Source organism: Pteronotus mesoamericanus, unplaced genomic scaffold, assembly GCF_021234165.1.
Source record: "Pteronotus mesoamericanus isolate MK-2021 breed Mesoamerican mustached bat unplaced genomic scaffold, CSHL_Meso_final scaffold_582, whole genome shotgun sequence".
Lineage (NCBI taxonomy): Eukaryota > Metazoa > Chordata > Mammalia > Chiroptera > Mormoopidae > Pteronotus > Pteronotus mesoamericanus.
Genome location: NW_026555323.1, coordinates 3935534 through 3962735, shown reverse-complemented (window position 1 = coordinate 3962735; position 27202 = coordinate 3935534). Strand labels below are relative to the sequence as shown.

At 50.4% G+C, this 27202-nt stretch overlaps 3 protein-coding genes across 4 annotated transcripts in view; all 3 read right to left on the bottom strand.

The window, feature by feature from the left end:
- Positions 1 to 4688: 4688 nt before the first annotated feature.
- SELENOS (selenoprotein S) lies at positions 4689 to 9160 on the bottom strand. 2 transcript variants are annotated; one of them, XM_054561926.1, is made up of 6 exons: positions 9030 to 9160; positions 8428 to 8562; positions 6702 to 6808; positions 5648 to 5737; positions 5479 to 5560; positions 4689 to 5202 (listed from the first exon to the last, which is right to left on the bottom strand). In XM_054561926.1, the coding sequence occupies exons 1-6, from the start codon at positions 9103 to 9105 to the stop codon at positions 5123 to 5125; spliced, it is 570 nt and encodes a 189-aa protein (XP_054417901.1). In that variant the 5' UTR covers positions 9106 to 9160; the 3' UTR covers positions 4689 to 5122. The 2 variants fall into 2 exon arrangements, with proteins under 2 accessions (XP_054417901.1, XP_054417902.1); XM_054561927.1 differs by having other exon boundaries at positions 5479 to 5557.
- A 2993-nt stretch (positions 9161 to 12153) lies between these two features.
- SNRPA1 (small nuclear ribonucleoprotein polypeptide A') lies at positions 12154 to 22023 on the bottom strand. The gene is made up of 9 exons (XM_054561925.1): positions 21859 to 22023; positions 19964 to 20111; positions 19279 to 19357; positions 16955 to 17001; positions 16407 to 16509; positions 15506 to 15585; positions 15011 to 15086; positions 14260 to 14353; positions 12154 to 12424 (listed from the first exon to the last, which is right to left on the bottom strand). The coding sequence occupies exons 1-9, from the start codon at positions 21938 to 21940 to the stop codon at positions 12366 to 12368; spliced, it is 768 nt and encodes a 255-aa protein (XP_054417900.1). The 5' UTR covers positions 21941 to 22023; the 3' UTR covers positions 12154 to 12365.
- A 3738-nt stretch (positions 22024 to 25761) lies between these two features.
- The window catches only part of PCSK6 (proprotein convertase subtilisin/kexin type 6), a 127429-nt gene continuing 125988 nt past the window's right edge, over positions 25762 to 27202 (bottom strand). The window contains exon 22 of the mRNA XM_054561923.1: positions 25762 to 27142. Within this exon, the coding sequence (XP_054417898.1) occupies positions 27045 to 27142 (98 nt within the window). The 3' untranslated portion in view covers positions 25762 to 27044. The remainder of the gene's footprint in view (positions 27143 to 27202) is intronic.

The window sequence follows — 27202 nt, the reverse complement described above, 5'->3', positions numbered from 1 at the left end:
ACTTCCCCGAAAGGCAAAAAACAAAACCCTAGGGAGAAAAAAACGAAAACAAATACTAGGGTCTGGTTTCCGGTAAGCCCTGTTTCAATTACGGAATAAAAACGACTCAGCCATCCGTCTCTGTCCTTTGAGGACTTGCATGGTTTCCGTTTTACAGTCCACGACCGGCTGCAGATTAGGGAGTCCGGGAACCGTTCGTGCGCCCCTGGGAAGCCAGTGCCCGCGTCCCCGGGCAGTTTACATGTCCGTGTCGGCCGCTAGGGAATGGCGTGGGGAGTCTGTCCCCATCCCGGCAGCCTCCCGAAAAAAAATCTCCAAATCCCCCTTCTGCCGCCGTGGTCGCGCCATGCCGGTCCTGAACTCCACGGTGGACGCTCCGGGCCTTGCCGGCCGCCCTCCGCCCTCTCTGAGCCCTGCAAAAGATGCGCTCTAAGGTGAGCGAGATGAGGTTGGGCATGCGGGGAGCCGGCGGTGCGCCCTAGCCAGCCCCCATCGGTCCCGCTGACGTTTGCGCCGGTTTTCAGGCGCCACCTGGTGGCGGCTTTTATAGTGTTGCCTCCCTCCGGAGCTCCGTGGCAATTGGTAAGGGAAGAGAATTGATCACGGTGCCCGAGGGAGGTTTCCGGGAGGCCGGCGGCGCTTTCAGAATCACCCGGGTTACGCCCTGATGTCCGCGCCTCATCTGTTCTTCGGGAATTGTATCTGCAGGCCAGAGGGGTTGGGTAGTTTAGGCGTTGCTGTGTCTGGCCATAAGGTAGGGGGCTGCCAGGATCGGTTGACCAGCAAACTGTCGGTGCACCTCCGTCCGCCGGAGCCCTGTGGGGTTCCAGGGAAACGGGAGAATGTTTCTCGCGCGGGACGCCGGAGGTGGTAACCGGCCCCTGGGCAGACGAGACGGACTCGGTGGCCGCGGACACGCGAGGAGAGACCCGCTCATCAGATTTTTGTTCAAAATCTTCGGAGCTCTCCCCCGGGGGTTGCGGACCGGTCCGGTTTGTAAGCGGGAGCTACGGATGGTAGGAAGGTTTCGGTCCCCGGTAAGAGGCAGTCCGGATTTCGAAGCCTCGTCACAAGGAGTACGGTAATAGCTAAGGAGTGGACTTTGGCCGCAGTGCCTGAGGGGGAGTTCCAGGAGGCCGGTGGCGCTTTCTGGCCTAACCCGGTTACGCCCGGGTGTCCGTGCTTCATCGGTTCTCCGGAGATTGTATCGGCGGGTTGGTAGAGGGTTGTGCTGTAACCTTTGGTTGTGGGCGCAGAGAGCTTGGTTGATCAGTAAAAGAGTCAGAGCTCCGCCAGCGTGGGGGCGCATTGTGGCTCTATGGAAAGAGGGTGCTTCCCACTTCGACCACTTTAAGGCGTCCACTCTGGAGGTGGGGAGCCACCGTTGGGGCAGGCAAGGTGGAATTAATTGTAGACACGTATGGGAATGCACATGCCAGGTTGTGGTTAGTTTTCAGAGGTTTTTACGGAGGATTGGGAGCCAGAGATAAAAACTTCGTTTTGGTAGGTCTGTCGGTTGTGTAGTCCATGTACGAAGCAGCATGGGTGAGGTGGGACAGGTGTGATTGATGTGCCCGACACAAAAGTTCAGGGGGCTGAGTGTTTTTCCTATTGCCCCGTGGGTGAGCTCGGCTACGGGTCCTTGGTGGAACCTCACTCAGTAGTTAGGGCCCTTTCACTTTTGGGGGGTCGGCCTGTTTTGCAAGTGGGAGTCCAGGTGTGTGGTACGTAAAGGGAAAGTTCAGCACTTTTTTCACCGAAGATACTCTTGCATTTTAAATTCCTGCTCGGAAGGGCAGCAGGGTGTAAGGAGTTGGGGCATCACCGTAGCGCCAGAGAGATCTCGGCGAGGCGGCTGGTACTCCCTAAATTTTGTCCCGCATAAATCCAGGCTTTTGATGCACTGTGTTTGCAGTTTGCTTTGTGCCTTAAGGATAGCTTAGCTGTTACAGCAAATTCCATTAACAGGGTGAAGTCGCTGGCACCGGTTGACCAACGAATTTCCCGTACCCTTTCGCCCTCTATAAAGGGCTACGGGTTACAGAAGCGGTGCATCGCCAGAGGCAGGAATTGGCCACGGGGCAGGCAAAACGGGCTCGGCTGTGGACAGCCAATAGCGGACCTCGCTCATCGAATCCGTGCTCTTTCAAAGTTTTCGGAGCTCTCCCACGACGGTGGGGAGCCACGGGTGGTAGGAAGGCTTTGATCCCTGGAAGAAGGTATGCTCTTTGAATTTCAGAGTTTTGTTTCAAAGAATAAGGTAATAGATTAAGGGGTAGATTCTAGCTGCAGTGACTGAGGGAGTTCTAAGAGGCTGGTGGCACTATACTAGCTGTGATCATTTGGTACGGGGGGGCGGTATCCAGGCGTCAGAAAGTGGGTTTGCGGGAAGTTGCACCCTTGTGCAGCTCTAAGTCAAGCCTAGAGGTGGGAGCTTGCACCAGGTCATGTGAAAAGGGGGAGCTCTGTGGCGGCTGGTCACAATTTTGCAGCGCATACCTGGGGGAATGTTTCTACCTTGAAGTTCAAGTGATTGGTGGTTTTGTGTGCTTTGATTTGTAGGGTTGACCAGATGGCTGTGGGAGCTCCACGGTCACAGCAAAGGGGTGGTGGAGAGGATCAGTGACTGGGCCAGGTTCCAGGTTGCCTGCATGGCCTGTGGCTCGGCCCCGCCTATAGGTGAGGTATTGTTTTTTGGCCAGAAAAAGGTGATTTGTACCACCAGGTTAGTGGTAAGCATGTGGTGGCTGGCTAAAGTTTGCTTCATGGATAGCAAACTTTCTGGATTTGACTTTTGCCACCAGACAAACCTACCCAGCCTACAACGTGTGTTTTCAATGGTTCTGTTGGAGAACAGTTCCATGCATCAGTTCTAGTACTGTTCTGAGTTCCAATGGCCAGTGAGTGTGTGCTTCTCACCTGGCTGGTGGCATGTTCTCAAGCGCCTCAGTCTGTGGTCATGGTGGGTGCTCAGCCCATAGCTTGTGCTTGCTTGGGCTGTCACTGACTCAGACTTGTGAGAAATTCCTTCGATTGCCGTCTCTCTGGGCGTTCAGCTTGCAGCTTCACAAAAGCTAAATCATTTTGTGTGGTTCTCGTGCCTCAGGCTGGGCATAAAACTTTGCCAATTTGGAGGGGTATGACCCCCCATGATATTTCAGTGCTCTTGGCCCAAGGAATGATGTGTGGAAAACAGCGGTACAGAACCCCCGCTGACTTGGTTTTTCTGTCTGCTTAAGTGTTACCCTGTGTGGTGCAGGGAAAGAAGTGAATGGTATGGACCTCGCTGGCCTTGGCTGTTCTTGCACTCTTCAGTCTGTGCCCCCATGGGGTGTGGGGAAAGCAGCAGTACAGAACTAGTTCAAGTGGTCGTTGTGCGCCTGTCTGCCTACCCTGTGCGGTGCGGGGAGAATAATGGTACGGGTGCCGCTAATCTGGCCTTCCTGCTCGCTGGAGTTTACCCCATGCAGTATGGGGAAAAACAGCATAGGATTCTGCTCACTTGGTCATTCTGTGCCCTTGAGTCTACCCCATGTGGTGTGGGGGGAAAAACAGCGGTGTAAACCCCACCCAGTCGGTCGTTCTCCGCCCTTGAGTCTACCCCGTGTGGTGCGAACGCCTGCTCACTTGGTTGTTCTGGGTCCTTCAGTTTACTCTGCTGTGAGTGGGAAAACAGCGATATGGATGCCGCTGACCTGGTGTTTCTGCCTGCCGGAGTCTGCCCCACTGACTGGGCTTCTCTGTGCTACTGTGTCCTTACCTGGTCGTTCAGGGGAAGGGCAATGTGTTTGGGGATATTCACTTAAACACAAGACTTGTAAGGCTCTGCATTATCCTCTGTGCTTCCTGTGTTTTTAAGATCTGGCTTTGAGGGTGGGCTTAGCCTGGTGGTGATGAGATGGCTGTTCCTGGTGATGAGGCCTTAATTACCCCCCTTACTTGCCTGGTACATGGGATTCATGGGTCTGAAACCCCCCTACCTGGGGGCTGCTGTATGTATTCTTACATGATACATATGTCAGGGAGCAGTTCCTGTGTCTTTCTTACAACCTTCATGCCCTTTCCTGGGCCACCTTTGTTGACTGGCTTTTTCTTGGAAACACTGACTTAAAAGTTAGCCTCACCCTTGTGTGATGGTCCTGGGGTTGTAGGTCTTCCAGGAAAGGGAGTCAACCACTGGGGCCAATATTAGGGTATTGGTGTATATATGGTAAGTGGTGGCAATTCAACCTGGTGTTCTTGGGGTGTGGGAGCATTGTGAGTCCCTCAATTTGCAAGTGCTTGTGTGTTCTCTGCTATGTGTGCTTTGTCTTGTCCCCTATTTACTATAGGGAGTAAAGTCTTTAGTTCCTTAGGGCTTTTGAGGGCAGTGTAGGTTTTATCTTAGGTAGTCCTAGCTGTTTTTTTTTGTTTTGTTTTATTCCACCCAGGTTTATCTGTGGGGTATGTGAGTGTGCTGTACCTCTGCCCCCTCCCTTGTGGGAGGGGGTGGGGGACAACAGTATTTTTTCAAGTTACTAAGGTTAATTGGAGACTGAAGCCAGTTGCTTTGGGGCCCGTGGGAATCCATTATGATGCTGTTGCCACTCTCCTGAGTTCAGGCTGGGAATAGTTACTGAGAAGTTAAGAGCAGTGTAACTGATTAAACTTACCCTCTAAGTTTTTTTAAGGATGCTATTTAAGTGTGCAGTTTTTCCTAGTTTATTTCCCAAAGGTTTGTCTGTACAATGAACATAAATAGGGAGGGGAGAAAAACCCAAACCCCATCAACAGTTGTCAGCTTCAGTAATCCTTGCTGGTGGACTTCACCGTTTACAAGGAAGACATCATTCAACGCAACCTGTCACAGAGACTGTCCTTAGCAGTAAGGAGTTTTCAAATATTTGAATAGCTTTGTTGCTTGATATGCCTTTGCTGCTTTGTTTTTTTTTTTTAAAAACTCCTTTAAATTGTGGTTGTAATAGGTGTTGGAGGCTAGGACAGAACCTGGATGGCCTCTAGGCTTTTTTAGTCACTGTGAAAAAAGTGTGCGTAAGGCAATTGAAAGGGGGGAGGGGAGGCTTTGAAGGGTTTCACCTTGCTTGATGTCAAGGGGGGGAGGACACCAGCAAGGTTCTTAGCCTCATCCACCAGTTGTTGGGCCTCTGCGTCCAGGTCTCCAGGAGCATGTACCACCTCCTTCCCCAGACAAAGGGTTGTAGCCTGAGGGTGAGAGGAAGCAAATGAGTAGTTAGGAGAGGCCTGTTATAAGGGTAGGGTTCATTGTTCTAGGGGGCCTTCTTTTTTTATGTAGGTGTAAGTGTGTGAGGTCCACTGGGAAGTAAGTGAAATCTAGTTGTGCCTTACTGGAAGAGGGGGGTAGTTTATTGCACCCTAGATGAGAGAGGGTCTTGGTCCTTTTTGAGTGCATGTTTCTCCAAAACACAAGAAGTGATGTGTAGTGCTCTATCTAAATTTAGGTGTATTGTGGGTACATACCCCCTCCACGCAAAGGCTTTCTGTCTGGCTTTCGCTTGGGAATGCCTATGGAGGTAGAAGGCCCTGGGCTGTCTTCTTCCTGCTTTTGAAGATAAAGTGGCTCTTTAAAACCTTAGACCTTGGTGTTGACCCAAGACTCAGCCAAAAAAAAAAGGGGGTCTTTGTTTACCTGAGGCTTTCTAGCATTGCCTTTGTAACTTTTTCCTTCTTGCATGCTCTCCCACATTTCGATCTTCTGTCTCCTTTTTTCTTCCTCAAGCTTTGTGAGAAAGAGGCGTTAGGTTTTTCTTGGGTGGGGGGGGAGAAATCAAGTGTTGTCTTTACCTCTACAGGGCCTTTGCAAAGTGGAAGAGGGGACAACCAAGTGGTGGAGGTGTGAACAGAAAGAAAGCCTGTGTGTAACTGCATGTCTAGTGAGGGCTGCCTTTAGAGAGTGTTTTGTAAGATACTCTTCTAAGGTAAGAGGTTTTTTAAGGGGGAGTCACAGTGAAGATGAGCTTCTAAACTTGGGTTAGAGAAGCCTTTATAACATACCCCCAAAAGTGGTTCTTTCCTTTGGGGGGTATGTGATAGGTGACCTGCTCTTGGTGTCTCTAGGCATATGGGCTATGCTACTGGGTTTAGGTGGCTGTTGGGGGAGGAGAAGAGGGGGAAGAACAACTCTCAAACCTGTATGTAGTTGGAGGAAAGAAAAGGACTTTCTTTTTTTAGAGTAAGCCTGCTATGAAAGAGTGAGTGTGTGGGAGTGCATGCAAGTTGGTTTTATGGGATGGGGAGTTTTTTAATAACCAAAAGGGGTAATTCAAAGTGGGAAGGGAAGCAGCTCTCAGTGGAGTTGGGGTTGTGTGGGAGGAAGAGAGAAAGGGAAACAAAAGGGGTGGTTGTGAAAGGTGTCTGTGTGGGTCGACCAGATGTCCCACCCCATTTTGGGGGGGGGGGGTTGACCAGATGCGTGACCAGAGCTGAAGAAAGCAGCTGTGAAGCACATGGCCATCTAGAACCAAAAAAGGGAAGTGAAAGGAGGACACATATCCAACTAACTGCTGAGCCTAGAGGACCCCAAAAATATCAGGAGGGGGGGGGAACACCCTGATCTCTTCAAGGGCAAGCACCAGTCATTTCCCAGACTCACCTGCAGGTCTTCCTTCCCACTTGCATTGATGCCCCAAAATAAAAATGGCCTCAGGTTGTGATTTCTCAGAGCCCCAGATACAGATTCATACCTGTCTCAGTTTTTCCTTATGCTTTTCAACTTGTGCATTTAATTCTTCCTGCATTTTCAGACGAGCAGCCACTAAGGCCTCTTGTCGTTTCACAACAACATCGGGTTCTACGATGAACAAAAACAAAATCAGCCACAGCGCCTTGTGTAAAATGGAAATTGTTATTAGAAATAAAAGTACAAGCTGTCGTATCCAATATATTTGGCTGCTTACAGAGAGAGCACTGTGTCCCACAGCTGTAACAAGTGTGGAATTCTGAGCTCCCTGACACATTAAGTGCTCCAACTGGGCGCACAGAGTTCATTCCATGACGTGGATGCACCCAACACCAGTCTCTAGGTCGACCAGAAGTCTAGAAGATAGCAAGGAGATGACAGAAAAAGCCTTCTAGCCAGTATTTATGTACCCAATTTGAAAGAGGTAGAAGAGGAGGGAAGGGAGCATACTCCTGCTTCACTATTCAAGGAAAGGCTTGGGGAAAGGGGAGAAAAGCAGTTTTATTGATGGACAGACAGCACCCTGACAAAGTTTGAAGTATCCATAGATTAAACAGTACATTAGACATGTGAAACAATTCCACTGGCATTATTTTGGAGGAAGTGGGGGAGAGAAACATCACCATGTAGTTCCTTCTCGCCCACCCCCTACCGGGGACCTGGCTGGCAACCCAGGCACGTGTCCTGACTGCGAGTCAAGCCAGCAACCCTTAATCCACCAGGCCACGCCATCCAGGACGATTTCCATTATTTCTAATGGGAAAAAAATGACTCGGTCATCAAACAGATCACTTTTCAAACAAAAGTGATTTGTTTGTTTGAAAACCGAATCTTAAAGGCGACTGGCTGATCACACAGATGTCGGCATGAACGGGGTTTGTCAGGTCAAGCACCAAAGCTCTGTTCAAGATGGACATTTTAAAGGAAAAATTAGAACGTGTATGTTCACATCAGCACCATCTGAGGTACAGGGGATCAACATTACCCACAGGTAGTTGAGGAAAAAGGCTGCTTAACTGAGGCCACGCAAACAAGGGGCCAAAATGTCATCATCAAAACAGCACAGGGGTGTGGGGGTGCCGGTGGTAGAGATGACGGAAACTTTGGGAAAAAATCATACTTCCACTCTGTGGAAGTGCGACACACTTTCTCCAGTGCTTCCTAAAAACAATCCTTTCTGACATGCTGCCCCATCGCCGCCACCTGGCACTTCGTGAAATCCTGCCTCTTAACGCAAGATTTACAATCGTATTTTGTCGGACCTGTGGCCAACGACCACAAAGAATTGCAGGACCACACAGTTGGTTGCGTGGGAGAGGAGAGCGGCGTGTGTGAACGAGTGACTCTTGTGTTGCTCCCCTCGCTATTTAATGGTGCTATTCTCAAAGCACTTAACGTTTCTTTGGGATGCCCTCGCGGACTGTGGCCTCTAACTAGTGAAAAGGCGGCTATTTCAGAGACGATGACTTTTAAAACCACCACGTGTAATCTGAAGTCCGGTCTGATGAGCACCTGAGCCTCTCCTCACTCACCAAGGTCTGTGCAGTTTTCCATGTGACCCCCTCCCCAGGCAGATTTCTCAATTAAAATCTCGGCCATGAGAAAAATCTGTTGCTCATTCACCGAAATCGATTTCAGAAGCATACAAGGGTTCCCCTCCCACATTGATCAGAACCACCTACTTCTTACTCCCAACAACAAACAGCCTGCCTTTGCAATCAAGTACTAACCCACAGCAGCCGCGGCCCGGTCCAGCTGCCTCTGCCTCAAGGCCCGCAGGCGGGTGGAGAGCTTCTGAAAGATCACGTACAAAAGGATGCAGCTGAAGACGATATACCAGCCGTAGGTGGCCAGCAGGGAGCCCACTAAAAAGAAGAAAAAAAAAAAAAGTTTGCGAGAAGCTAACAAACGATACTGCTGGGGACACGGTACTTCCTCCAACTCAGGAGGGCAAAGGCCTCCCGCACCCCGGGAACGGAGAGAAAGGGGCGCCCGTGGGAGGCTGGCGCGGCGCGCGGCGTTTCAAGTGTGGGCAAGGGAGGGCTGGGCGGTGAGGCCTGGAGGCCGAGGCCAACGCCTAAGGGCCCAGTAATCCCAGGAACCGCAACCCAACGGCTTGCTTCGCAAAAAATAAAAGGCCGCGCGGCGCCGCCCGGGAAAGCGCGGCTCCAGGAAAGTAACGCCTCCTCCGGCCCGGCCCGGCCCGGCCCGGCGCGCCGCCCAAGGAAGCGCGGCTCCAGCGGGACCGAGGCCTTCCCAGGCCGCGCCACGGAGGACGACGTACCGAACATGGCGGCGCCACCCCGCTTCTCCGCGGCCCGTGGCAACTCACCAGTGACGTGCAGGAAGCGTAGCCCTTCCGACTCGAGAGCCGGGCGCGCGGACAGCTGCTCCCCGTCCCTCTCCATGGCGGCCGGAGCTCTGGCCGGTCCGCCGCGTCAGCTCTGGCCGTCGCCTTCCGGCCCGCCCCCACGTATACGTACTCGGGGCGTGGCTTAGGTGGCCTGTCCAATCACGGTGAGGTGGGCGGGGCCAAAGGAGCGGGCTGAGCCCTGGGGAGCCGTGCCTCCTGCCAGGGGGCCAGTCACTGACCTAGTTGTGGATTTACCGAGTGTTTACTTTTGTACCCGAGCAGGGCACCCTGCTCCTACTGCCGGGGTTACCTTTCAGTCTAAGAAGGTCCCGCCGATCCTCATGTTTCTGCTCCCCTCCGGAATCAAAACCCCTTGAGGATGAATTATAGCAATGGCCACAACGCTCAATTTCACAGTCACAAAACACTCCAGGTTATGGGTGCCGTTTCCGCTGTCTGCCATGCCCACTCCATCCACTTCACTCCTCACCTGCCGCCACCTCTCTGAGGCCTACCTTATCCCATCCTATTTGTAACTTGACTTGCCGGGGGTTTGAGGGGAGGAAAGGTTTTGAAATGAACATACCTAGCAGTCTCAAAAGCTGACAGAAATGCAGTTTTAAAAGAGAAAGACCTATAGACTCCCATGATACTAAACCTAGTTTTAATACCTGACCTAATTGCTGCCTCAATCTCTCCCAGAAACTAGCCGACCAGTCTGGAAAATCCTTTATTTCTTTTTTACTTTAAATTTGGGCCAAGCTGACAATATATACCAGGGGAGCAAGACGTCAAATACACCTTTCTTCCTCTAAAAACCTTCCACTTTTTTTACAACCCCTGAGTGCGCCTCTCGTTGTTAGATAAGACGCTGCCTGATTCATCGCTCACTTAATAAAGCCAGTGAGATCTTCACATTAGGTTGAATTTTTTAAGACCTTTAAAAAAAATTTTTTTTAACTCATTGATTCAAAGGAGAGAAGTATCAGTTTGTTGTTCCACCTCTTAATGCATTCACTAGTTGAAGTAACAGATGTGCCCTGACTGGGGCTTGAACCCACAACCTTGGTGTGTCAGGATGAAGCACTAACCAACTGAGCTACCTGACCAGAGCTACGACTGCCTTCTCAATGTTTTCCTCCCATTTGCAAAGGTGAGCCACCACGCGTTGCTTTGAGGTGGTTTCTCATTTGTTCTGGCTTGAAGAGCTAGTGCTAAAATTGAATGATTTCCTGGGTTTACGGTTGTAATACTTGCTCTGGGAGCAGCTTTAAGTATACAGTCAAGCCTCGATTCTTGAATGCCTCCCATCCTTTTTTTCTTTTTTAGAGATTTTATTTATTTTTAGAGAGGGGACGGGGAGAACGAGAACCATCAACGCGTGGTGGCCTCTCACACGCCCCCTACTGGGAACCTGGCCTGCAAACCAGGCATGTGTCCTGACTGGGAATCGAATGGGCCATCCTTCGGTTTGCAGGCTGGGGTTCAATCCACTGGGCCAGGCCAGGGTAGCTGCTTCCCGCCCCGCCCCCCCAAAAAATAAGACAGCCTCCTTCTTTCTTGTTTTCCCCCCAAAGGTTTTATTTAATTTTAGAGTGGGGGGAGGGAGGGAGGGAGGGAGGGAGGGAGGGAGGGAGAAAAACATCAACGTGTTTCTGTCGTCTCTTGCACGCCCCCAGCTGGGGACCTGGCCCACAACCTAGGCATGAAAACCAAAACGCCAACCTTTTGGTCCATGGGACAAGGCCCAACCCGCTGAGCCGCACCGATCAGGGCAACCGTCTCCCATTTTGAACAATTTCATTCTCAATCGAGTCATTCACAGAAAAAAAAAGTCTGTATGATCAGTCACGTGTCTCTCAGGTGACAAAAGAGAGAATGCACGAGTATAAATGATGTTTTTCTAACACATCGCTTTTCGAACAACCTTTCAGAACAAATGAAGTTCAAGAACCAAGGTTCCACCATATTGTGCACTACAGAGCATCTGTGTGTGCGTATGCACACAATATGACAGGCTTATTCAACTCGAATTTAATATTTTGAGTTATTAGAATGCATGAATGGTGGTCTCCCATTTCGCTTCCTCACATACTGTTGTCCTGTGGTCCCATTCTTCCTAACCTTTGTCCCTTTAATCCGGGCGTGTCCCCTCACCTAGCTTGCCAAGAACTACAATTATTTCAGCAAACAATTGCTCAATGCACCGCTCAGGTGCTGTTTGCCCAAACAGGACAAGGTAGCATCCAGCATTCCGTCACTGACTGACCCTGCTAAGACTCATCTGCCCCAATCTTTACAACCATATCCTCACCACAGCCTCAAGGTGGGAGTGTCTCCCCAGCCTTGGACTTGGGACGCAGCCAGGCGGGCTGCTCTGGTTAACGGCAAGTAGGCAGAAGGAACTGCGTCAACAGTGCGTGTAGGCCTGAGAAGCCTCTGGCGTTCCCCTCCGGCTCCTTTGCCTGCTTAACCAAATTCTCCACCGACCGGTGGGAAAAGCAGAGCCAGCTGTGAGTCAACAGCCGTTGCCAACTAAAACCCAAGTGCTGGGGTGGTTTCAAGGCCCTCACCTCCTCCCCCTGGTTTTTTAGAGTAGCGTCAACGGGCTGTAACGCGGGGGGGGGGAGAACTGTAACAGCGCACGCAGGAGTCGCGAGGACGCTCGCCTTGGCCGGCCCGCGGGGGCAGCCGTGCCTGCCCCGTGACGTCCCGAACATTGGCACGTGCCACCCTGCGAATCCCCTCAGCCGGTACGCGAAGGCTGCATTCCCCTCCAGTTCTTCAAACCAGTCATTCCTTATATGTGTGATGTTCACGAAATAAAAACTCCAAAGGATGCTAGTCTGGCTGCCTGTAAGGAAGCTCGTTTTTCTTTTTTTGCAGGACAAAAACGCTCCGGAGAAGGCAGCTTCTTACAATCACTGGCAGCACACATACTCCCGAGTCTTAAGGGCTTAAAGATCTAAGCATTTCCTAGAGGACCAGGGAGCCTAGTTAGAGACGACGCCCCTCCCAGCCCCTGCCCCCCCCCCGCATTTCCAACATAAAGGCGTCCACACACCTCCCTGCACCCCCAGCCCAACGACACACGACTTGGCAGCACAGCGAGTGTCCTTTATTTTTACTATTTGTAGAAAACAGGCATCTAAATTTCAAAATTGATATTAAAAAATGACCAGCAGCAGTTTGCAGCACTTTGACAATGCTTATGAACTCTTTGCTGACACAGACAAGGCTATCACTCCACATTCAAAACGCAGGACTCGTCCCAAGTGGATGTCACATGTCCTGTGGCCACTCGGGCCACGCTGCTCAGGACCCGTTTGTGACTGTGTCCTCTTCCATCTCCTCTTCACCATCATCAGTGGGGCCTAAAGGAAAACACAAAGACGGAGTCACGTCGATGTCAGAGAAGCGCTCGCCCAGCTCGTGGGTGCCCGTTCCGTGTGGCCCCTGCGTGCCAGGCCCTGCACAGGCGCGAGCCCCGCAGCGGGGACGGTCAGTTCCCAAAGGAAAAGACCGCACAAGTGTTTTATGGAAGTCAAACTCGTCGCCTACCACCCCGACTCAATCGCTAATCCATCACCTGCCCGCAGAGCCCTGCGCAGCCTGGTGCACGCGCGCGCTTGCTCATCCGCCACACCCTCCCCCGACCCCCCAGGAGCTTTGCTCACTCTGGCCTCTTCCCTCTCTAAAAATAAATAAATACTAAAAAAAATTCAGAGTCATTAATATCACGGATTTCCTCAGAAAAGTCTGCAAATACTTTTCTGAGTAAAAAACGGAGGCTGCCGTGGTTACAGTTGTGGGTAAGTTTTCCAGCTTTGAATTCTGTTTGAAATTTTGAATTTTATCGCTGGTAACAAATACCATGAGTTGTCTTGAATGAAGTGATAGGCTCACTTTGTGTTTGAGAAGATGCCTGTCTCTCAACTGAAACAGCTGCAGACAACCTATCACAGACTTGTATACCTGCAGCCTGTGGGATTTTATTAACCAATGTCAATTAGAAAGTAAAAAAAAACACACCAAAAAACCAACAAACCCTGGCTGGTGTGGCTCAGTGGACTGAGCGCCGTCCTGCGAACCAAAGGGTCGCTGGTGTGGTTCCCGGTCAGGGCACAGGCCCGGGGTGCGGGCCAGATCCCCAGTAGGGGGCGCTTGAGGGACACCCACACATTGACGGTTCTCTCCTCTTTCTCCCTCCCTTCCCCTCTCTCTAAAAATAAAAAAATAAAATCTACAAACAAACAAACAAAAAACACAACTGCAGGCAAACACCCAACTTAGGGACAAGTGCTTCACAACCCTGCTCCGTCATACAGAATAGCCAAAAGATCTGCACTCGAGGGTGGTATTTAATACAACGAATAATTCTCGTTGCTTCATGAAGGACATTCCTGAGCAAAACATAAGTAAATAACCCCGTGGTGCTATTACAGCAAGTCCTGACCTCGCAAACCTCCAGGAGCCCAAGTGCACATGGTGAGAACTGCTGGCCTGCTCCACGTCCTCCTCGTCCTCAGCCTCGCTTCCAACACTGTCCCCAGCTGCCAGTCTGGCCACAGCGCCCAGTCACACTCATATCAAAGCTGGCAACACGCCTTACTTGGAGTAGGTTTTACTTTACATCCCCAGCGCCCAACAAGCCGCCGGACACAAAGCTGACATTCAAGTATCTGAATACCTAATGCTCATCCAAACTTGCTCATGTCGGTCCCTGTGCTATGTGGCCCCTCGGAAGCGTCTCACACTTAGTCTTCCCAACAACCTCTGAGGTTGGCACTATTATCATCTCAGATTCCACGGTGAAGAAACGGATTTAAGAGGAAGTGGGGACTGAGGAACCTCCCCAAGGAGAGAGCTGGAGAGGCTAAGACCTGAGCCCCCGGCTGGTTTGCCGCTCGGACCCGTGTCCCGGGCTGCTACGCCAGCCTATCCACACACGGCTGCGGGCCCGCAGGGCGTCCTCTCGTGCTCGGTCCCGATCCATGGCTGGGAAACCGCGCCTGCGTCAACATTCACACAGAGAAGCCCCAGAGCCCTACGCCTTAACGTCGTCTATCAAATCATTTCTCCTCACGGAGCACTGAAAGGGGTTTCAGGAGCACGAGGGAGCCGGGAATGAGGCGCTGTCTGGCACCCCTGGGTCACGGCGCCCGCCGGCTGGGACCCGCGAGCAGGAGGACGGAGCAGCTTTCCTGACCTGATCGGCGCTCCCGGCCGGGGATCTGGCCCGACTGCAGCAAGCCCTTCAGCCTCTCCACCTCGGCCAGAGTGGACGCGTTCGCGATGGCGTTCTGGGGACACACAGCGGGGACAGACAGTCAGCTTCACCTCCGTGCCCCAGCCGCCCACACGCCACCTACAGAAACTCACTGCAACTCTCTCAGTTGGAGCATGACATCGTTCTGTGTTTGGGGGAAGAATGCGATCGGCACGTTGAAATCGAGCCGAAAGCCAAACCGTAAGTTCTCGAAATTGATCAAGAAATGCAGGCCCGCCGATGGGAGAGAAAATAATCACCACACGTGTCCTGTGACCTCAGCAAACAGAATCACCTACTGGGATCGTGTTACTGGATCACTCAGGAGGAAATTAGAACATTAGGATTCCTCGCTGATCATCGAGCAGGATCTTTCAGACAGTAAATCTCTCAAAGCAAAAACTAAGGCGAACACGGGCACAGCGCACAAAGGCGCTAAGTGCCGAAGAGCTCACGTCCCGGGGGTGAGGGAGGCCGAGCTGCCGCCACTCCACTGGCCCCTGTGTTGTCTCAGGTCGGTGTCCGCTCCAAGAATAACTTTGAGCTCTTTTTTCGTTACATAAAGCTATGTAGCTGGATTCTAACAACCGTGGCGGGGAAATCTGCAACGCCCAGAACTTGATTTCTTACATAAATTTCCGCCTTCCACCCTTGGCAGCTCTCTCGAGCCTGTGTCCTAACATGCCGTTACCTTGATCGCTTCCACGTCCCCTGGCGACGGGCCACCTTTCTTTTTGTCAGTCGGCAAACCGGCACCTGGGTTGAACCTGGGAGGCGAGGGGAGAACATAACTGTCAGACCCAGCGCGGCAGAAACTGCTTCTCTTTTACTTTCAAAGGTTTTTGAAAGTAATTCAACCAGTGTAGTATCTTATCTTTGTTAACAAACTGATACAAGAAACTGTCTCCTTCAGAAACACCACACCGTTTTGTCTTTCTGGACAAAGCCAGACGCATATGTGTATATAAAATACGACATTAAGACCGAACACAGCAGTGTTTGCTCTGCTAACCTGGAAAAAACCTCATGTGACGCAGGGACCGCTGACGGTCACAGACTAGCAAGCATCACGCGAATTTAATACGGGGCCGGTCACAGGTGTTTTGTTTACTTTTGTAGGAGGCAAACTGCCAGACAGAGTGTTTCTGAAGGGGAAGTAGAGTGAAGTTGGATATCCGTATCTTACGTTTTGCTTCTCCTGGCAATATCCTTTGCAAGCTGTGCACCCCGTTTGCCCTTGAACATTTTCTCTGCTTCCTGACGCTCCTACAGCGACACCACACACAGAGTTAATGGAAACAGGAAGACCACATGCATTTAGATGCATTCCTCAGCAAACACGGAAGAAAACTCTTCTGAAATACTCGGGGCTGGTGAAAATACCAGAAGGCCAATTGCAAGTTCAAAGGAGACGCGGTGGCCTTGTCGCCTCTGGCGAAGCTCCCTGAAGGAAAGTCCCTCGCCTCGTTTTGAGGAGGGGCTCCCGGAGAGCTAAGGAGGTTTAAAAGGACACAAAAAATCCGCACCAAGGGCACTCAAGCTAAAGATTCAAGGTGCTGAAAAACGGACAGTACTATGTGCCCCTCAGGGAACAGCCTGCCGTCCCCAGGGCTCACCGCGGCTGAGCCCCGGGAGGCCACCACGTGCGACGGCTTGAACTCAGAGCCCTGCCATACACTCCACTGTGAAAAACATCTGACGACATTCTCTTTCCCACGTTTTTATTCCAAACCAACAGTAAAACTCATTAGGCAATTTTTAAAAAAATCCATAAACAAATATCCAATATCAAAAACACCAATCAGCCCTGGCCGGTGTGGCTCAGTGGGTTGGGTGTCGTCCCGCAAAACAAAAGGCCGCAGGTTGGATCCCCAGTGAGGGCGCAGGCCTGGGTCGCGGGCCAGGTCCCAGGTCGGGGGCGCGGGCAGGAGGCAACCCATCCACGTTTCTCGCGCACATCCGTGTTCCCCGCCCTCTCTTTCCCCCGCCCTTCCCCTCGCTCTAAAAAAATAAAGAAATACAATCTTAAAAACAAACACACAAACCCATAAATCAATATGACTTACGATCAACAAAATAATACTTACTTTTAGTTTTACCTTCTGGAAATCCAGTACTCTGACTTGTGGAACTTTATAAATTACATACAGCCTGTAATGCTTCTTATTTGTTACGGGATTTCTCAGAAGACTGTGCGGGAAGGAAGAGGATCAGGCCAACTTTGTTCATAGCGCAACACTCAAGAGATTCGTTTTAATTAAATTTATCAAGTCCCCAAAATAAGGAAAAGTCCACTATCCTTCACATGTAACTAGAATGTCATGACGACTTTAGTGGCATGAGGGACATTTTAACAGAGCACGGGGCTAAAAGAAGTATTTTCAGTATTTGTTTTTAGAAGGTGTTTTTAATGATATAAAAAAATAAAAGATTTGAGTTTTACAATAGATTTTTTTTTTTTATTCCCCCCCCCCCCCGATTACAGTTTACATTCGATATTATTTTGTATTAGTTTCAGGGGTAAGTGCACAGCAAAGTAAAAGGTACTTTCAATGCACTGGCTGCTCTAAGGTCAACGCGGGGAGGGTGTCACGTCAAAGGGCTTCAGGGTCGCCGCCACGAGCGAGTCCCCTACCTTAGGTAAGTCAGTGACTTCAGAGACGCCAACGGGTCCAGATCACCCTGGAAAATAAGAGCCGCAGGTGAGGACACAGGGCCACACCCCGATCTCCTGCTTCGAAATAGTGACGCCTTTGGAACAAGGACTCATCTTTTTTTCTTTTTCTTTCTGTTCCAGGACCTAATACATTTTTACTGAATGAACTGGTACATAAACCTGAGCTTCTTCAACTCGGGACCTTGGCCATACCAGCTCCTATCTCAACAGTGATGATGTCGTGATGGGTTTTTGGAAAATATAATAAATATGTAACAAGTTGGGTAGCGGGAGTTGGAATGTTTAAGGACCCTGTATTGTTTGGGATGGTAAAGGTACTGGTTAACTTTAAGCTTTAAATAAATAACATATGTTTCACTTCCTAGAATGCTAAGAATAGAGTCTACTTAATAATTAATTTCTAAATTATTAAAGGAAAAATGGAATGAACAAAAGAGTGAGTACAAAAGAGTGTGAGGGAGGAATAAAGGAGAGAAAAAAATAATGAATGAGCAGGACAATTAAGTTCCAGAAAAAAGAAAACAAACATAAACACATCAGTAAACAGACCGATCATTTCAAAGACAGATTTCAGGCTGCATTTTAAAAAATCCTATCATACGCTATTTTCAAGAGACAAACCTAAAATACAAAGGAAATAAAACTTGAGGGTGTGTTTTGGATAGGAAAAGATTAATCATCTAATACTAACAAAAGAAAGCTTGTTTTGGTATATGATAGCGGATAGAGAGCAATATAAAACAGCATTAATAAGATATAAAGAGGGTCACAACCTAAGGACAAAATGGTTCCGTTTACAAGGTATTAACAATGAAAAATTTGTACACACAGAAGACAATAGCCTGAGAATATGTAAAACGAAAACTGACAGAACTCCAGGGAGAGACGGTCCAGCCCACGATCACGCGAGATTTAATGCCCCTCGTTCAGCAACCGAGAGGAGACTCAGCCTTCCCCCTCACAACGCGCAGAACCCTGCAAACCGCCCGTCGGGCCACATACGCCCCACGAGCGCGCGCTTGGGTTGACCGCCTCACGTAGTTCGGAGACGACGTGGCCTCAGTCAGGCCAGCACTTGCTCACCCTTAGAGCCAAGCGCTCCGCTGGGAATCCGACGAGAGCCCGCGAAGCTGGTCCACCAGCAAAGGGATGATCAGGGAAATAGGGAAGGGAGGTGAGTGAAAAATAACCCCAAATCAAGGTACATATGAGGGACCTAAACATCTAGTATTTTTTTTTCAAGATTTTATTTACTTATTTTTAGAGAGGGGAAGGGAGGGGGAGAGGGAGAGAAACATCCATGTGTGGTTGCATCTCACGCACCCCTTGCTGGAGGCCTGGCCTGCAACACAGGCCTGTGTTCTGACTGGGAACCGAACCAGCGACCCTTCGGTTCACAGGCTGGCGCTCAATCCACTGAGCCACACCAGCCACGGCAACACCCAGTATTTAAATGAAAAATTTTGGTTATAAAACATACAGTATGAGCTCAATTACTTATGGAGAAGTTTAAAAGCATTAAAAAAAAAAATTAGGTCAAAATATTCAGATCCAAATAGAGAAAATAAAAGTTGCCCCTCATTTCTTATAGGAAAACCAAATCTTAGTGTTGTAGATTGCTGATCTAATGTGAAGAGTAAAACGGAAGTCTCTAGAACAGACCTGTCCAACAAAGTTCAATGCGTGTCACACATGTAGGTGGACATTTTCTAGTAACTATGTTAAAATAGGGAAAAAAACAGGTGAAACAAATTTTAATGTTATTTAACCTATTTTCGAAATAGGGTCATTTCAACGTCAGTATAACAAAGTCATCGACAGTTTACACTCTTTTCTCTTTCTCTGTGGTGAGAGCTGAAAGCTGGCATGAGGCTGACAGTTCTAATACATCGTCACGCAGCGGCCACCCGGGGCTAGTGACCACCGTGCCGGGCACTGCGATTTTAGGGGATGCCATAGGCGAGTCTCTTCACGACCCTGGGGTAGGGGACACTTAACAGAACATCAAAAGCTCTAGACACAACAGTAACAACAAAGACGAAGAGATCAGACTGCACCAAAACTAGAAAATACCCATCAAGACACCCTAAGAAAGTCAAAAGGCAACCCACAGCGTGGGAAAAGCTACCTGCAACTGAAGAAGGCCCAGATCGGGAATTAATTAAGATAAAGACCAAGAGAAAGGATGATTCAGATAATTTTCTGGAATGAACACAATTTCTGCAAGAATGCAGAACCTTTAACTCCCCACCCCAGGATGCATTCTCCCCCATTCCACTTACCAGTTCCACAAGACTGTTGTTGGTGAGAACCAGCTCTGTCAGGCAGGGCAGAGCCTGGTCAAGCCCCTCACCTACGCGGCTACAATCGAAACACACAGGCTTAGTAAAAGTGACACTTAAGCACAGTAACAATTTTCCAAGTGGAAAGAACTTCAGATATTTTTCTTCGAACCCTGCTCTGGGACAGAAGCGGCCCGAGTTTAGAAGCTGCGCTCCCCGAGTGCTGCCCGGGGCTCGTCCCCGCTACCAGCGTCTAGCAAAACCTCAGGGAAGGAGGTGCTCCCGTGTAGCGCTGCACACCCGGCTCACATCCTGGCTTGTGTGCGGGCGGCGCAGAAGCACCAGGGATTCTGCACCCACAGCTCAGGCTCAAGACACACAAGGCCTACAGCACAGGGAACGGTTAACGCCGGAGAAACATGCCTGGTGCCACTGTGTGCAAACCAGCACGTGTTTAAATTAGCAGCTTACCGTGAATATGTCCATGAATAGACTAGATTTGTGAATAGAGGCAAGTAAGTCTACAACAGTGCCAAGTCAAGCTCTGACCTTTAAAAGTGCAGTTCATCTCTCATTTTAAGAGGAAATGTGTACATGGAACTGGCAGCAGCTACTACAACTTCTTCAGGGAACTGCAACATTTACACTAGGAAAAAAAAAATACTTTCCACTGGCAGACACTTACCATATTCTATTGTTGTTCACCAACAATGTTTTCAGTCTTCTCAGCAGAGGAAAGCCATCCAGTTTCCTGATCTCATTGTCAGAAAAATCAATCGCATCGAACTGGTCTAAGGTCGCACCCAGATTTTCAATGACAGGAATTTTATAGCCTGTGAAATAGAGGGGGGGGGACCCCGTGTAAGTATTAATAGAATTTAAAGGTATCTTAAGACATGAGCCGTCCTTCCTGGCAACCTGATTCAGAGATATCGCTCATTCAGAAAGGGCTTACCCAGCCTCTACGCCAAACGCGGCCAGGTACTGGCACATACAATGAGGGATGACAGAGGCTCAGACCCCAGCTGCCATGAATCCTGCGGTCCAGCGGTCGTCACGAAGACGGTGATGACAGCAAGGGCAAGGCCGATGGCGATACTTACCGGTAGTGATACTGGTAGCTAACATTTCTAAGAATATTTGCAAGGTGCCTCAGGCTGTCCTGTACGGCCTGGGAACTAGTTAAGTGGCATAACAGGAGTTTACACAATGATGTGCGTATAGCCAGTGTCCAAACCTCCTTCACGCACAGTGGGTAAGAGTTTCGCATTCATGGAGCGCGGCAGGATAGCCTCGTGATACCATGACACTTCCCCGTACTTCACCGCTCCCAGCTCCAATCCAGAGTTGAAGGTCAATGTTAAACACAAGGGTAAATCACTCTATGCACAATTCACTTAAGTTCTCACTGACTTGTCTAATAGGGGCATAATTATGGCGCTACATGCTAGAAGAAGTGAACCCAGCCAAGGTTAAAGTACACAATTCACAGCTGGAAGGGCCACATCAAAGTCAAGGAACACTGGGCCCAAATCAGTATCCTCAACACTCCAGACACTTCAGAGGCAGAGAGACGGCCCCGAGCCCCCTGTGTCTAGACAGTGGGAGGGGTCAGTCCCTCTTGAACCGAATCTTTCTCGAAGAAGCTTAATTTCATCAAAATAAAAGTATTGGGCTTTGTCAGCAAGACACTAAGCAGAAACCAGTGCCACCTCTGAGACGCTGGGGTCCTCATGGGACAAATCTCAGGCCTAGACTGTACTATCTCATTCCCAGGGCATCTTTCCTTCCAAAGGCATCTTCTGATATGCTGATTAGATCACTGGACTCCCCGATTTCTTGCTAGGCTAAGGTTGAAATCGATACAAGAGTCTGAATAGTTCGGAAACCTTTAAGGGTTGACACATGGCACCCTTGCTGAAGCCGTTCGCTCTATAAAATGTTTTGATGAAAGGTAAGTACCGGACAACTGAAGCTAATAAGAAGGACATACAGGGGAAAGGATCGCTTTTGTTCCCGGGCTTCGTTTCCTCCCTCACCAATTAGAAATAAGTAACGGTGTCCTATCTATATGCTCACGACATCACTTGAACGTATTTACAGAGAACGAACTTCTCGCTCTGGACTAGGATTACAAATACGAAGTACAGGGGTGGGCAAAAGCAGGTTTACAGTAATTGATAAAGTAGACTTACAGTAATTAATAAATAGTAGTTCAAAAATAAACTCGTACTCACAACTGTAAACCGCCTTTGGCCCACCCCCGTTTATTTCCGCCCTCAAACGGATCAGACGTAGAATCAGCCCGAGCAAGGCCGAACAGAGGCCCCACGGGTGTGGACGGAGAAGCAGTCAAGCCCCTTTTAACCAAGTCGGCCGCGCGAGGCGCCTAAGGGATCGTCATTTGCCAACACCCGCAAGACTCGATCCGGGGCCGATCCGGGGCCGGTCCGGGCGCAGCCCGCCCACTCTGGGGCCCACGATGCAGGCCCGCGGGCCAAGCTCCAGCCGTCGGCGCACGCGGCGGGGAGCGGACCAGCGGCGAGGCCCGGGGACGGTCCGCCCATCCCCCGGACTCACCCCGGAGGTCCAGCTCGCGGTCCCGCACGGCGTTGGTGTACTGCGCCGCCTGTTCGATCAGCTCCGCCGTCAGCTTCACCATCCTGCAGCCCCTACTCGCGGTGCGCGGCGCGCCGGCTGCCTCCCGCCCGCCAGACGTCCCGGCGTGCCCCGCGCCCGCCCACAGGCAGCACCAATCGCACGATGCGCGCGCGCGCAGCCTAACGTCCAGGCCGAAGCAATCGGAGAGCCACGCCCCCGATCTCATTCTCCTCCGAGATCCCGGCGCACCTGAGCCACGCCCCTGGTTTTGGTTCCTTTCCTGGGAGCATATATGGAGTGTGGAGGGTCCCTGATTCCAGACATGTGTATTCGCTAGTTAAGCAAAATGTTAAAGCACACGAGTGGGACATTCTCACGTACCGGTGCACCTGAAGGTGAAGGAAAATCTGTTGATTGCCTTCATTCTACCCGGGAGGGGCGGCAACCCGAGGGTCCAGGGTATAGATTCCCGACGGGGTTCTGGGCTTTGGCCCCGGGCTACAACGTGAGGACCGGGGGTGAGTCGCCTGCTCATGGCCTGACCGCTGGGACCGCCCTACAGGCTGGCACGTCAGACCCAGCACAGGGCACGGTCGAGTTTCTGGTTAGGCCTGTTCGGACAATTAAGTATTTATATTGATGCAGGATATACAGAAAACTGCACAAAGCAGAAGTCTGAAACGTGACGCATGACCACAGAGTGAGCTTTTGTGCTAGCTGCCGCCAGGCTGCAGAAAAAGAACACTATTCCGAAAGCCTCCGATCTGAGGATGATACTTTCATTTCTTCTTTTACAATTTTTATACTGGTTCTCTTTTAAAATTATATTTATTGATCTTTTGGGGGGGGGTGGGGAGTGAGAAACATCAATTTGTCTTTCTACTTATCGGTGCATTCACTGGTTGCTTTATGTACGTGCCCTGACCGGGGATCGAACGTGCAACCTTGGTGTATTGGGATGATGCGCTAATCAACTGAGCTACCTGGCCAGGCCCTACACTAGTTCGTTATCTTGTTTATTTATTTATTTGCCCTGTTGCATTGGCTGGGATCTCCAGCACAGTGTTGGACAGGGGTGGTAGTGGACATCCATTGACAGGCATTACTCATTACTTCATAGCCAACAAACACACTGAGGGACAATCCACAGTTAACTACAAATAACAGCCTCGGTCTTTAAAGGGTTCAAGGGGAGGAACTGAAGACTAAATGCAAAGTGTAGTCTAAACTGGAACCTTTTGCTAAGGGCATTCCTGGGACAAGCGGCATAATTTGAATCCAGGCAGAAGGTTGGATAGCAGTAATATATCAAGGTGAATTTCCTGATTCCATTGTTTATGCAGAAGGTCCTTGTTTATAGGAAATAGGCTCTAAAATATTTAGAGGGGGTAACGGGTATCATATCGGTAATTTCCTTTCAAATTTCTTGTGAGAAAATTTCTTTGTACTATGCTTGCAACTTTGCTGTACTTTTGTGATTCAAAATTTTAAAAAAGTTAAAACAAAGCCGACCTTCATGTAATTCCAGAGAGGCCCACCAGATGGCGTGCTTAGACCGCAGAACTCGTTTTACTTGCCAGTCCGCTCGCCGGATTTTTTTTTTTTTTTTTTAAAGGTTTCGTTTTAGAAAGGAAATTTGTATGGGTTTCTGTTGCTTCAGTGCATGAACAGATATAAGTCAAACTGAGAAAGTTCTATTAATTTCAGGGCATCTCTGTGAAGTTGAGGAAAGATTTTCTTTCTTGATTTAATTTCTTTTGGCTAGGGTTTCTCACCTTGGCACGGCTGACATTGGGAGGCTGGATACTTCTTTATTGTGACAACTGTCTCATTCATTTCAGGACGTTTAGCAGCATCTCTCTCCTCGACCCACTAGATGTCAGTACATTCCTCCAATTGTGATCCCAAAACACCTCCAGACGTTGCCAAATGTCCCCAGGGAGACAGAAATCACCCCCGGTTTGAGAAACACTGTTTTTGGCAATATGTTCTCTGCTGTGGGTACTTTAAGTTTCTCTTCACTCACCAAAGAGCCTAGAGAGTGTTTGATCACCCTTAGTGTAGCTGTTACATAGTAGTGGGGGGGGGGGGGGGGGCTTGGAGTGGTGGGCACTGAGCCCCAGGGCGTGAGGTGGGTATTCAGCGTTGCGCCATCTAGAGGTGCTGCTCTGTGCATGGACAAGCCACAGAGCCTTGAGCGTCAGGAAAGGCCTTAGACAACCAGGGAGGGTGAGGCCTGGGTTCAAGGATGGAAAGAGGCAGAGAGGGCCGCGGCAGGCTCCTCTTTCCCAGGGCAGCCGGCACTCAGCTACCTCCCAGCTCCTGCAGATGCTAGTGAATAGTTTTGGTGTATTACTTTCCATCAGCCCTGCTTATTCTTTCTTATTTTTATTGGATTTTTTTCCCATTGACATTTGGTCCCCTTATACCCCGCTGTCCAGCCCTGCTTGTTCTTATCAAATGATTTAAAAGCCATGGATGCCCTGGCTGGTGCGGGTCAGTGGACTGAGCTCCGGCCTGCAGACCCAAAGGTTGCTGGTTCAATTCCCAGTCAGGGCACATGCACTGAGGGTGTGTGACAGGCAATCAATGGATGTTTCCCTCACACACTGTTTCTCTCCCTCTCTTTCTCCTTCCTTTCTCCTCTCTCTAAAAATGAATAAATTTTTTAAAAAAACAACCCCACAAGCAACGGAAGATAGTCTCCCCAAGTTCAAGAGACGTATACTGCTGGCCACATTTATACCATAATGACCATTTGTTTCTTTAAAGCTCTGCTCAGCGCCCTTCCCAAGATGTGTCTTCTGTAAAAAATGCAATTCCCCCCAGCCCTTTGAGGAGTTACAAGGTAGTCTCAGAAAAATGTCACTCCCTGGAAATAAAGCCAGTTTAACCCAAATGCACCATGGCTGCGTGGGGCCAGCAGCGGACGCCACTCTCCCACTTGCAGAGAGCCAGCCCCTGTCCCTCCCTGGGCACATGGATGGGAACAGCCACGCCAGTGGGTGGCCCAAGCAAGTCACATTGCGCCCGGGAGCCTCAGTCCACGATATGACAGATTTAGAGAATGTGACCCATGATTCTGTCACATAAAGTCCATAAACATGCGCAGCTGCCCACGGAGTCCAGATGGACTTACGGTTGGGCCATTTGCAAATAGGCATTTTATTTGGGCAATCTTTTTTTAAAAATTTTACTCTTACCTGAGGGCTTTTTAAAATTGTTTTTAGAGAGGGAGGGAGGGAGGAGAGAGAGAGGGAGAGGAATATTGATGTGAGAGAGAAACATCGATTGGTTGCCTCCTGTGCACACCCTGACCGGGGACCGAACCCGCAACCCAGGCACGTGCCCTGACTGGGAATCGAACTGGTGACTTTTTGCTTTGGGGGTCGACGCCCAGCCCACTGAGCCACAATGGTCAGGGTCCCACTTCTGTCTCTTTCCTCAGCCACTTCTTGTTGGTGCATTTCCTTTATTTGCAGCCAAAAGACTGCCAGCAAGTACAAGCTTCTTCCCCTGCAGAGACGCCGTAGGGAAAAAGCACATGCAGGGATTTCAGTTTCTGTGCAAAAGAGACAAGCTGCCTAAGTCACGCTCAGCAGCTGTAGGTGAACGAGGCTGTCATCTGGGATGGAAAGGACCGTCCCCGCACCCAGCTAGGCTTTCATGGCTTGAAGAGGGTCCCTTTGCCAAAGGGCACCCTCAGGCTGGAGCTCTGGGACGTTCCCCATGACTCTGTGACATCAACATTCGCTAAAACCCAAAGATTGTCCCCATAAATGACATCGAAGAGATCTGAACAGAAACCACCCATGAAACCATTTCACACCCCGGTCAGCTCCCGTGTTTAATGGCTGTGCCTTGGAAAGAAATCCAGGCTCCTTCGCTGTGGGACGTTAATTCTTTTATTAATTTAGGGTTAACACTGTGTTTGCTTTGCGGATCTCTCCTTTGGAGTCGTGGGTTCAATCAATACCTGCGGGGTTGCCCCAGTCGGAGGGGAAGCGGGACAAAATGGAGGAGGACAAGCTCGGAAAAATTTAAGGCAAATGTTGCTCCCACATGACGGGGAGTCAATCAAGCGGATCTGTGCATTTCAATGAAAATATATGAAATATTTGTCAAAATAATTAACATCGGTAAAAATCAGAACATGTAGCTTATAAAAGGCCTACACAGGTTTGGCAGAAAGAGAGCCAACCGTGCCGTGAGGCTCCTAGTACAGAGACACAGGTATATCCGCCTCGAGAGCAGATCTCCCCAGCAGCGGAGGCCGAATGGATTTTAACAGCAATTCCACAAACGGGACGTGATAGGCTAACAACTCCCGGGCTGGGCTTACGTCTTAGTCCGAGGAATTGCTTGGTCCCTGGGGCACCTTTGCGCTGGCCCCTGGCACACCTCCTGGGGACCCTCCTCAGAAGGCTCTGAGCCAACGCGGAGTTGGGCATTCGGGCCACGAGACTCCTGGTGACACAGACTGAAGGTGGTGACAAGGGGCGCGTAGCTCCCGCAAAGGAGAGTGCTCCTGGGAAGGAAGACTCTTCACCGCCGGGGCTTGGCATCTGACTTTCTCAGCGATCGCAGCCATTTCAGGAGTCGCTGACTTATGTAGACATAGGTGCTCCATGCCCAGTGGTCAGCCTTATTTCAGCCTGACCAAACTGTCCCCCGAGCTGCTCTGTGGCCGTCGGGGGGGCAGGTGTGAGGCTCGGCCCTGCCTATTGCGCATGGGGACAGCCAGGTTCTGCACGCTGCAGCCGGTGGCTGAGGCTGACTGTGGAGCTGCTGGAAAAGCCCAGGGAAAGAGGATGTGGGGTGGCTTCCTGCTTTGGTCTTGAAGATTCGGTAAACGTATGGTCCCAGCAGCTGGAGCCGTAGACTTCTAGGAGTCGCGCGGTCCCGTTTGGAGGTGGCGGGAAGGACGCAGCCAGCAAGCGGAGTCGGGGAGGACAGCCCTGGGCTAGGAACGGCCCGGCAGGCCCCGCCCCCACCTGCTCCGGGGGCCCAGAGATGCGCCCAAAGGACGTTGCTCCTGGGGAGATAAAGCTGTCGGAGGCAGGGCGCTGCCCCGGAAACAGGCTCCGGCCCCCAGTCTGGAGACAGGTGGACGGACAGGTGGATGGACGGGAGCAGCCCTGCCCTCCGCGGGCGGCCCGGCGCCCCTACCCGGCCAGGAGGCACGTGCGGCAGCAGAACTGAATGAAGAGCTTCCGTTCGCAGAGCCGGTTGGACTTCACCATCTCGCAGAACATCTCGTCAGCTGGCGTCCCAGCGGGAGAGAGAAGGGGGGGGCATGTCAGGCTTGGGGGTCTGTTCCATG